The 12,314-nt window shown below is 38.9% G+C and overlaps 1 protein-coding gene across 2 annotated transcripts in view; it reads right to left on the bottom strand.

The window, feature by feature from the left end:
• The window catches only part of ADCY9 (adenylate cyclase 9), a 199,704-nt gene extending 187,674 nt beyond the window's left edge, over positions 1–12,030 (bottom strand). For both annotated transcript variants that reach the window (XM_069106579.1, XM_069106582.1), the window contains exon 1: positions 9,285–12,030. In XM_069106579.1, coding sequence (XP_068962680.1) covers positions 9,285–10,989 — 1,705 coding nt within the window. In that variant the 5' untranslated portion in view covers positions 10,990–12,030. The remainder of the gene's footprint in view (positions 1–9,284) is intronic.
• Positions 12,031–12,314: the final 284 nt, after the last annotated feature.

The following is a 12,314-nucleotide window of genomic DNA, read 5'->3' as shown; positions in this document are numbered from 1 at the left end:
ATCATCACCAGACTTGAATAGTCCAAAGAATAGATAATTTTATCCTCAGGAGCTCTGCCTTGCTTTGTCGCTGCCCTCAGTTAGGTTTGGTGGCTCATAATCTCAGCTACAGACTACAGAGCTGTCAGCAATGCCTTGCAAGGAAGAGGCTTTCTAGTAATTGCAACTTGGCAGATAGTTAAAAAGTAGCAGAAGTCTAGCAAATGACCTTGAAAATATGAAATACAGAAAAAGGAAAAAAGCTTGATGACCACAACCACTGAATACACCCAGAGGAGAAGGTGCACCAAGCAGAAGATACATCCTAAAGAAAGCAGAAATATTACCGATGAACAGCAAAAAATACTGTGACTTTTCCAAATGTTATTAACAGCCATGTTATGCTGGAGGTGCGAGTTCTCCTGGCCATGAATAACCCCTACATGAATAAGTTCCAACTATGTGCCCCTTGATACATATTCCCTAATCCCAGGCACTCTCTACCTCGGGAACCACGATGCAGATACCTACAGTACCCTACAGTTGAATGCAGTAACCCGTGGGGTAGTATGTATTGAGGGAAAGGGGGTATGTGTTTATTATTACTTTATTTGCTATGCTATTTGATTTTGTTCTGAACCAACATATTCTCTAACTGGCCGGCAAAAGTAAACACATTGCTGGGAACCATGAGCTATGGTTTTAAGTGGGTCTTGACCCAAAGAGTTCCTCAAATCTGGTGTAGTTTTTCTGGGGGTCAACAGGAAATAACAGGTGAACCTTGGGTTAATACTCAACAGAACACTTCTTTGCTTTTGTCATTGTTTCGTTAGTGCTTAGGATAATACATAGTAGATACTTAATAAACACTTATTGAATAAATAATTGAGAAAAAGTTACTCCACTAAAATTCTAGTCTCCTGTTGCATCATGTCATCAAAGTGACCCTGGGTTCTCAAACATTACACTGGCCCAAGCTGAAAAGCCTTTGAATCCATGAGTCTGGGAACACACACAGAAAGTCTGTTAATTGGGAATCAGTAAGGCTAAATTCTTAGAGGCTTTCACTGGAAGACTGACCACCAGGTGATAAATTTTTATCCCCCTAGCAACTTATGAAACCATCTATATTAAGACTTGTGATCTGCTTTAGGAGAGGGGGTACCTGCAATGATAAAATTCTGGATCTTTTCAAGCATTTCAAGAAGAAAAGTTATAAATTATTTTACTACAAAAATTTTTTCCTTGTTGCTTTAATGATATGTGGTATTTTAATACCAAAATAATAAGTATTAGAGCGGCTAGGTGGTGCAAAGAATAGAGCACTGGCCCTGGAGTCAGAAGGACCTGAGTTCAAATGCGACCTCAGCTTACTAGCCCTGTGACCTTGGGCAAGTCACTTAACCCCAATTCCCCTGCCCTCCCCCCTCCAAAAAAGCAAAAAACAAACAAAAAGAAACAAATTCAATATAATTTCCACATCACAACCATACCACACCATCTATCATTACCATATCACAAAAACTGAATCACTGGAATAAAAGCAATTCCCTTTTCTCGTACAAGGTTTCTTGTACAACCACAATAGGAGAAACTCAGTACAATCATTTATAACTGTCCCAAATTTCTATTAAATCCTGACTATACTTTATAAACATGTCAAAGAGTAACAGAATAAAATCTTTCCAAGGAGACTAGGAAAAGGAGAAAAGCCAAAATGAAAACAAAAGCCTTGAGGATCTTGGACAATAAGTGACAAATTTAGGTGATACCTTGTAGTATATCCAAAAATAAAATCTGTATTTAGGAAAAAAAGAACTTAGGCACTAAAGCATCTATACTTTGGTACAATTGTTTCTCTAATATTTGAAGAATACATAATTGCTTCTATCTCAGCTCCTATTTAAATGTTTTTACTTAAATGAAAAGTAACATAAGCTTTTAGAGGGAATGGGGAGGACACATCAAAACTATCAAATTTTTCTACATTTTGCAAAATTAATGAGTCTATAATACAATCCAAGATCCTTCACATCTGTTTCCACTCCACTTATACTGTCACTACCTTTGATTAGTCCCTTATCATCTCTTTCCTGGGTTACTATAATAACCTAATTTGTCTTACTACTTCTATCTCCTTCTCTAATACACAGCTACCAAAATCATCTACTCAGATATAAGTCTGACCATGTCACTTCCCTACCCAATAACTTCCTACTGCCTCTGAAATAAGATACAAAGTACTGTCATTCAAGGCCCTTTACAATCTAACTCCTACCTATCTACCTTTCCAGTGTTATCTCCTATTACTTCTCTTATGTAACTGTGTTTCAATCAGACTGCAACGCCAGATATTCTATAAACTTAACATTTCATTTTCACCTTCATGGGTTCACATAAACCATTTCTCATGCCTACAATACACTCTCTCCTCACCTCATGTCTATCAAAAGCTTTATCTTCCTTAAGTCTCCATTTACTTTCCACCTCCTCAGGTAAGCCTTCTAAGTTACTAGTACTCTATCCTCCCTCAAATGAGCTTGTATTTACTAATCTATGTTCATGTTGTATTTCTCTCCCACGTAGAAAGTAAGCAGGGTTCTGTGATTTGAGGGTTTTTTTCTTTTTATTGCCTACATCTATCAAAGTGCTTGCACATAGTAGGAACTTAAGAAATGTTTATTAAGTTGAATAATTCATATTCATATAGTACTTAGTTTACAAAACACTTTCTTTACAACAAACCTGTGAAGTAAGTAGGTAATACATGTAATTACCCTACTTTACAAATTAAGAAATTGAAGCCCAAAGAGTAAAAGTGACTTGCCTATGGTAAGAACTAGAAAAGTCAGGACTGAAGCCCAGATTACCGAAGCCTAGCATTCTTTTTATGATACCACGCAGAGTACCACTACCTCCTGAGCCAAATGGGAAGGCTTCCTGGACAAATGAAACCAAGAGGTACATCATTACAAATAAGTCAGATGGCTTCATGGAAATTTGTCCTATTTCTTTTTCCTTTTGCATTTTTATCTCAAGTTCTGTTTCTTCCATCTGATGTAATTCCTTTTCTTCTCCTTACATAAACACCAAATCCAGCAAACTTTCCCCTTGACATTAATTTTCAAAGCTAAATTCTAACTTTTTAAAAATGTCCTAGGTTCATATTTAATCAGTTGCCCTTCCAACTGCTGATGGCAACCACAAAATTTTGTCCTAACAAAAGTTTCCAGGTACTGACCCAGAAATTCTTTGTCTTAGTCCATTCCAGCCGTCAGCTCAGACTGCATGATGTGTTCTGACTCAGACACATCTATGGGTCAGAGAAGATATCCTTCAATGTATAGAAGTGGTAAGCTTTCAGGTGGGCCCCCAACCTCTCACCAGCTGGCAGAAAGCACAGGTGTAGAGACTGAACTGGGTGCTAATTGGGGGATTGGATGTGGAATAAGAAAGAATGATCTCTCTGCATATTGGATATTAGGCAGTAGTGGATAATGGATGAAAAAAAAACATTTCAACTCATTAAAATTTGTTGAACATATACTTAATGGAAGGGCACTAGGGATATAAAGATTAAAAAAGACACAGTTCCTTCCCTTAAAGAGTGTATAGTCTAATAATGGACATAAGGTACATGTGTAAATAACACAAAGCATAATGTGGTAACTCCAAAGAAGGTATCCCCTAAAAATAGTATTAAACACATGAAGAAAATTTCACCTGAGCATAGTACAAAAAACTCCAGGTTATGAGGATTCTAAAGTAGCTCACATGTATAATAGTACTTAACAGTTTACAGAGCAATTTCCTCACAAAACTTTAAAAGCCTGTGGTGTAGATAGCACAACTATTATTAGTCCCATTTTAGAGATGAGGAAACATGTTCAGAGAGTACAAGTGACTTGCCCATGGTTACATGCCCAATAGATAGTAGAGCCAGGAACTATGGCTGCCAACCATATGAACAGGGAACCATGTACTTCCAGGTCCAGGTGGACACTGAACATCCAATAACATTCAATTTATGGGCAGACCTTGAGTGATATATTCATCCTCAAAGCAAACTGTTACAACAACTGGCACTTACCTCATAATCAAAGCCCTCAGCTGACACATCAACACATATCTGAAACTAGACAACCTATATTTCTAGTCTCAGGCAAGGGCCAATTGACTACTGAAGTGAAGAGAGAGCCCTGGACCAATGGGAAGCATAACCTTAAACCTATTTTGTGTGAGAATTCTTCTCACATGCATCTTTCAGGTGACAGAGGAAAAATGTTGTAGGAGCAAATAGAGATTTCTACTCCAACATATGCAGATAGTCCTCTACCCTCATTCCTCTGCAAATCTAAAACTTAGCTTTCAAAATCTGGTTTAAGTGTCTTGAAAGTCATCTGTATCTCTTTACAAATATTTTGCTGTTTCACCTTCACTAAGTCCATCTGGCCTTTTCTCACCCTAATTATTACATCTTAGTAAGGATTTGCTATGGTTGGTAGCACTTTACAAACTGTAACACAGATTATGATATTTCCAAAGAAATAATTTCTTCTGATTCTGAAATAGCTGATATTTAATATTGCAAATCATAATATCCTAGATTCAGAACTAGTTGCTCATCTTTATTTAAACCTTTATCTTTTTCTTGTGTTAATTGTTTTCAAAGCTATAAAAATGACAGAGCTTTGAAAAGAGTTTCTTACTTTAATAGGAATTTGTTAGCTATTTTTGAGTGACTTTAAGAGGGCAATGATAGCAAGAAGCCTTGGGAAATTTAGCAGAAACCAATTATATTTTCTTGAATCTTCAAGATGACAACAACTTTCCAAGTAGAACAAGAGTTCTTAACACGAAGCTCCCAGGTTCTGCATACAGATTTCAGGGGAAGGTGTACATAAACTTGGATAGAAAAAAAAATACATCTTTATTTCAATATAACTTGTTTCTTTTGTGACTCTATGTACTTGTAATGCATTTAAAAACATGATTCTGAGGAGGGATCCACAGGCTTCACCAGACTGTCAAAGGAGTATATGATGCAGAAAAAGTTAAGAACTTCTGAACTAGAACATATTTTCTAAAAATACTCAGTCTTCTCTGTGAGTTTAAAGCAACTGAGAGCCTTAGTTTTGTTTCCATATTATCTGAGAGCAGGAAATGAAGTGTTTTCTGTCAGAGTTGCATCCACTATGTTTCAGTCTAGAATCATGGCCCTTTGTCTTTGTCCTTTGGCCCAAGGAAATGCTAAACCATTACAATTGCCTCCTACTAGGATTCCCAGCTCCCCTACAATATAGTTTTAGTAAGGCTGCTCAAATCTTCTCTTTTTCCGGTCACTTCAACCATCCCATCCCCCCACGTTAAAATTCCAGAGTGTTTTCTCATTGCTCTTTGGATCAAATTCAAAATCCTTGCAGTATTGCACTTTAAATCACTTCATCAGCGCTTGATAGTGGAAAAAAGCACTGAAGCCGGAAGACCTGAGCTGCAGTCCCCACCAAAGTCCTCTCTGTGTCTATCTTTCTATATTTTAATTCCCTCTTCTAGTAAACGGGCATAACAAAAAATACCTGTATTAATCTACCTCATAAGACTATTAAAAGATAAGTTGTGTGGTTTGGTTTGGGTTTTTTTGTTTTGTTTTGTTTTGTGTTTGCTTCCTTTTTGAGGCAGTAGAAAGAACACTGAACTAGGAAACTCCAGATCTGACTGAGTCCTAGGTCTGCCACTTATTAGCCATGTGGACAACTTGTTTCATTTTTCTATAACTCAGTTTCCTCATCTGTCAAATGGAGAAAACATTACCTACATTAACTGCTTTATAATGTTCCTGTAAAGAAAACTTTCTATGAACTCTAAATATCTATATAATGGTTTTGTAGTAATTGCTTGTGACTAGTATCTGCTTGTGCTTGTCACTCCATTACCAAAGCAGAGCACAGGGTAACATAAGGAGAAAGACATAGGGAGGGAGGGAGGGAGAGAGAGAGAGAGAGAGAGAGAGAGAGAGAGAGAGAGAGAGAGAGAAATATAGAGCTATATATATTTCTACATTTCCCACATAATACTTTTCCAATTAACATATCACAATGATACCATTAACATGATAACCAAACCACATTACACCAACAAACACCAAGAATCATGTATTATTCAAATAACAAAAACTTTAAGACATTTATAACATTGTTTCTACAGAATAAAATACCCTCTCTTAATACTGTTTCACTTGTATTTTCAGGAAACTAATTAATCATATTAATTGCTGATCCTGAATATTTAGTCCTAAGAACTAATTTTTCTGCATCAGACACAATACAATCTTGTAATATAAATTAACCACCCCATAAAATACAGAGTGCTAAAGGGGTTCTGGGAATATTTATGTATTGTTCAGTTGTATCTGACTCTTCATGACCCCTTGGACCATTCTGTCCATGGGATTTTCTTGGCAAGATACTGGAGTGGTTTGCCATTTCCTTTTCCAGCAGATTAAGACAAATAGAGGTTAAGTAACTTGACCAGAGTCACACAGCCAGAAAGTGTCTGAGACCAGTTTTGAACTCACATCTCCCAGACTCCAGGTTCAGCACTCTATCCACTGAACCACGTAGCTGTCTCCTATATTTATATAATCCCCACTCTAAAAATTTAAGTTTATGAAATCTCTATTTTAAAATGCCCAAAATGTACTGTCAAAGAATTTGCTACAACTTCATACTTCAATTATCAGTTAAAAGGAATAAAGAAGTTTGTTGCATCGTACCAAACAAAAGTCATAAAAGAAATAAATTGTCCTGGGGGGGGGGGGGTAAGAGGAATTTGTGAGAGGCAGAAAAAGCATAGGTTGAAGATATAGAAAAGCATGCTTATTTCAGTTTGCTGGAGAATAAATAAATGAAAAAACATCCGTTTAAAAAATATACTTAACTAGAACAAAACTAAGGTCAAAGACAATGGACAATGTTGGTATCAAATTATTTTTTTTAAAAACTTTTCCTTTGTCTCTGTTAATAACATGTAAACTACAAAAGTGGAAAGTAGCATGCACTATCACAATCACTCTACTATGTGGACTTGCTTAAATGTTTTCAGAGAATGTACTTTCTAGGGGATTTCTTGGGATGTTTGTTGGATAGTTTCTTGTATCAGAATAACATCTATCAATAGATTTTTAAAAGAAAAGAAATACTTAACCTTCCAAGTTTACAATGTTTAAAGTAAAATGGATAGTTTCTTGTATCAGAATAACATCTATCAATAGATTTTTAAAAGAAAAGAAATACTTAACCTTCCAAGTTTACAATGTTTAAAGTAAAAAAAAAACAAAAACCAAACATACATGACCTGGAATGTTTTTTGTCTGCTCTAAGTACCTCATTCTAAAAAGTAAAATTAATATTTCAACATATAAGATTTAACACCCCCTCCAAAGATGAGTTCCAACTATAAAATGACTCCAGTTTATAAATACAGTATGATCACTCTTGTTTTTTAAATGATACAATTGTAAATCGTATTAAGTACAATTTATAAAGTTACTTATATTGTACACTGACCTGACATATACTTTACTTAATACAGTGCACCCTTTTTCCATTCTCTAGAACCCGTTGAACAATAAGTGAGTAAAAATCATAATACCACATGCAAAAATGAGAAACAGGGATAATGCTTCACAACCTCACTTTGCTTGTGCCCTGAAGAGTAAACAGCAGGGCACCAAAACTATCAAGCATAAAGGTTCTGAGTTTAGCAAAAGATATTTCAGTGAGCTACAAAGTACAGTTTCAAATCTTGCCAATTAAGTCCTTCTTTTTGCTTAAGTCAAGCAGATTTTCACTGAGTTCAGATTTCTTAAAATTATTTATCTACAGTCCCTTAATTTTTAAAATTACCACAGTAAAGTTGGAGGCAGGCAAGTGTCAAGGATCAAGCAAATATATTTTTGCCAGATAGTAGAATCATAGAAGTGTCAATGGACTTGGATGTATCCCATCACAGTCATGGAAGTCAGAACTGAAAGAGACCTTAGAGATCACTGAAGTGAAACTGCCTCATCTTATAAATGAGTGAAGTTAAATCCCAACAGCTTACAGAAAGAATAATAGAAAGTACCCAAAGGCAATAGTGTACTTTCAAAGTGACAAATCTCATCAGTTATTAATACCTACTATCTACAATCTCTGACTTGACATCAATATAATGTAAGCTCCCATAAGACAGTGAGTGTCTCTTTTTTGGTTTCGGATCCCCAACACCTAGTACAACAGTTTCACATGACAGACGTTTAATAAAGGTTTGAATGAACGAGGTATATAATCATTCCTTTCCTTAATACATTCACATTATACAATGTCTTAACACTACAAAACACAGTTACTTTATGAATTGAAGGCTTTATCATTAATGTTTTTAGACAATATACTTCCCTATCTACATACATTTCCTAAATAGGACTTTACTTCCAATTAAGAATTTAGTAAAAACAAAAAGTTTGTATAAAAAGAACAAGTAGAAATGTGGCAGGTAAATTAAATTGCTTATTCTTAGCATCAGTTTTATGATATTCTTTATTCCCTAACCTGTTCAAACCTATGCCCTATACTACAAAATGATGCTAAATAAAAGCAGATCAAGAAAAACAGCAACACTAAAGCTATACAGACCTTTACTTACAGGCTAACTACAACTAAAAAGATTTGTGATTTTGGTGAACTAAAAGGGAAGTCTCAAAATTCTTTAAAAAAAAATAAAGCTGGAATCTACACATCTATAATTAATGCAAATAAATACAATAAAAATAACTTGAATTTTTATTATACTTTTCAAAGTGTTTTCACTTATCACTCGATCCTTATTACAACCCTGTAGGAGGTGAAGCATGTGGTATCATCCCCATTTTGCAGATGAGGAAACTGAGGCCTAAAGGAGACTTATGACTTCCCCAAATCTTAAGAAACTAAAAGACAATTTTCTGGCGTGACTGACAAGCAATCCTGCCTTTGGGGAGCAAAATGTTTTAAAACATGAAGTAAAATGGTAAGTTTCAAAAGTCCTTAATTGTGCTGAATAATATCTGCCAACCTTCCTACCACAGTTTAGAAAGTGATGGGGAAAGAAGCGCTCCTGAATGCTTTAAATCATCCTTCTTTCTGAAAGTCTCCCCTGTGTCAGCACTGTTATTGATACCTAAATCACAAGAGCAAAAGTCAAATTGATCTTGAGGTCTCGATAACCAAAATGATGCTAGGACAATTGATCAGCCACAGGGAATGGCAAGACAGAGATCCACATACCTTTCAGCTGGTCAGCAACAACGCTCTGGCCGACTCGTTCAATAACTCTCCCATCTTCCATTTCATAGCGATCATCTAAATATTTTGCCGTGGCCTCCGAAATATGAACCTTGCCAGCCACACCCAGCTGCTCCATAAGATTGGCTAAGTTCACATCATTTGACCATACATCAAATTTAAACCTCCTCATGCCCAGAATGCCACATAAAACTGTCCCAGTGTGAACCCCAACTCGCATGTTCACCATTTCTTTCTTCTCCTGGCAGAACTGTTCGATGGCTTTAATCATGCCTAAACCCATTTCAATGCAGCAATAGGCATGATCTGCTCTGGGTTCTGGACACCCCGCTACACAATAATAGCAGTCACCCAGAGTACTTATTTTCTCACATTTTGTATCTTCACACAAACGGTCAAAACGACCAAACAAATCATTCAGGAGACCAACCAGGGCATGAGCAGATTTGTTGGCACTCATTTTAGTGAAACCAACAATATCTGCAAACAAAATGCTTACTTGTTCAATTTGCTGCATCTTAAAAGGACGAAATATTATGGGAGTTTTCTGTATGGAAGACTTTTTCTTCCTATTCTTGGGGCTTGAGGTGGAGTGTCGTTTGACTGAGTTCTCACTTTCATCATCCCCCTGCTTCATTAAGTCATCAGCTATGATTCTTGGCATCACAGAGTGAATCATTCGCTCTTTTAGGGCTTTTTCTACCTCCAAGTCTTTCCCATGCATAATTGATTGTCCCACTTTAAGGAATGTACTCCTTGATCTAACTTCAGACATGATAAATAAGTGAATCCCAATAGCATGAATACATATGTGAAGCAAAGCTTTGCTTAGCAGCTCCCAGTGCATCGATTGCGTTCTAGACGATGGGAAACAGCATTCATCTCGGAAATGATACCCAAAGAGCTCAAAAAGAATAGAATAGGCTACTCCCAAAAACAAGCTTAAATACAGAGGTAAGTGCATAACAGCATAGAGTAACAAGAGTACTTCAATGCACATTGAAAAACTGCCTACTTGAGATAAGCAAGTATCTGTGGATAGAGCAAGGGGAGTATGATTGGAGCTGTCATCACTTCCTGAGAGAGGTGTCAAAGCCTGAAACTGTGAAGCTAGAGTCAGAGTAAAAACCAGGAGAATGAGGATCAGTGAGGTCCACACATAATGCCGAGCATAATGCTTTGTGAAAGTAAATAGAAAAAAACACACACACACCAAAAGGAAGCACAGAGTTGGCACCACAAAGACAATCAATTTAGATCGCATGTGGATACCAAAATAGATGCCCCAAAGAAGACAGGCCACGCCAATGTAGAAGAGAGCATAGCGGAACCTGCGCTGGGTCTGCGGAAAACACCTTTCCATACAAGCCTCCTCTAGGTTGGTAGAGTCAAATTTAGGGTTCCACCATCTACTAGAAGCTCTCTCAAAAAGCTGTGGCAGTTTCTTTTTCCTTCTTAGGCCTCGGCTTCCACCTCCAGTTCTCCTGGGAACCCCTCCTGATTCACCTGAGCTGCTACAACTGGAGGAGATGCTATACTTGCAGTGTTTGGGGTGAGGGTTGGAGGAACAGCCCAAATGCTGCTTGGGGTTGATTTTTACCCGGACACTGTTGCTGTCTCCACTGGAGTCACAGCTTACCTCGGTGCTGTGGTGATGCAGCAGCTGCTGGTGTGGAGGGGAAGCCATGTTGACAAATCTCTTAAAGGTCACTGGTAGTTATGAAAATGATCTTGATTATATCAATGCATCTACATATACATAAATAAGGGTGAATGCCAAGAGATCTGTCAAACTTTTTAAGCACTGGTTATTCACCCCTGGGCACTTTCAATGTCTTGGTGAGTTCTCACCATATGCTCACAGCATTTGCTGGCTAATGTCCTAATCAGTGCTTCAATTGCTCAGGTTCAAAAACATGTAAAGACCTAAAAAGACCCACATATTCATGAAAGATGCTGGAATACGTATTACCAACTTGCTATTTCCCAGATTGCTCTCCACTGACTTTGACCCTTCTGGTCACTGTGTTGCTTTCCCTCCTCCTACACTCTCCTTTCCCAACTAACTGCAAATCTTTGGGGAAGTCCAAATCTTGATCACTCTCAGCATAACGATCTCCTTTCAGAAAACAACTCTCTCTCCTTGGAATACTTCATCCTCCCAGGCAAAAAAATACAAATAAAAAATAAGAAAGAAAAAGCAATGCAGCAAAAAATAATAATTTTTTAAACACACAGAGAAGCCTTGCTCTTTCTTCCCTTTACATTAAAGGCGCCGTTGTGACAATGACAAGGCTGCTTCCCATCGCAGTAGGACCATCCTCCGCTCCAAACGATGACTTGAAGAACGAGTCCAACCCCAAAAGGCTGCTCGGCTCCCTTCTTATTTCTGGCGGTTGGGGAGCTTCGTTCCACCGCCTACTCTTTGCTCGGTTCTTGCAGAGTCGCGTCGGGAGAAGGGCTGGGGATTGGCAAAGGGAGAGCGGTTGTCCCTCTCCCGCAATCAGGCAGAGTTTGCAGCAGGGACCTGGTGCCCCAACCCGGGGCGGGGGTGGTGGGGGCCCCGCAGGGAAGAGCACGCCCCCCCCCTTCCCGGACCGACGCCGGCTGCTGGCTCCTGCCCACGTCGGGGCAGGCGGTTGCCCCCCAGTCTTTTTTCCCGTCTAGCGGGGCCTGGTTCCCGGCGGCTGCGGCGCCCCGCGCTTTCCTGACCTCCGCGTCCCGGCTCCGGGCGCTAAGGATCTGGGGGGGAGGTATGAAGGGGGAGGGGGAAACCCACGCCCGGCTGCGACTGAGTCCGAGGATGCGGGGACCGGAGCTTCACCTCTTCCGAGCGGTTTCTCCTCCCACGGCTTCCGCGGCGGAGAGACTGAGCTCCCGCTTCGCCGCCCGCCTCCAGGCGCTTGCCCCCGGCGACGCGAGGGACCAGCGTGCCCGGCGGGGGAGACGGGGAGAAGCCCGGCCTGGCGGGGGATCTCAGGGCCGCCCGTGCCGGGGGGGGCGCTGCCTCCC

The sequence above is a fragment of the Petaurus breviceps genome, unplaced genomic scaffold (genome assembly GCF_028583685.1).
Source record: "Petaurus breviceps papuanus isolate PSGF00001 unplaced genomic scaffold, PetGlider_PUasm1.0 138, whole genome shotgun sequence".
Taxonomy (NCBI): domain Eukaryota; kingdom Metazoa; phylum Chordata; class Mammalia; order Diprotodontia; family Petauridae; genus Petaurus; species Petaurus breviceps.
Note: the sequence above shows the minus strand (reverse complement) of the source record. Positions and strands in the feature narration are given on the sequence as shown.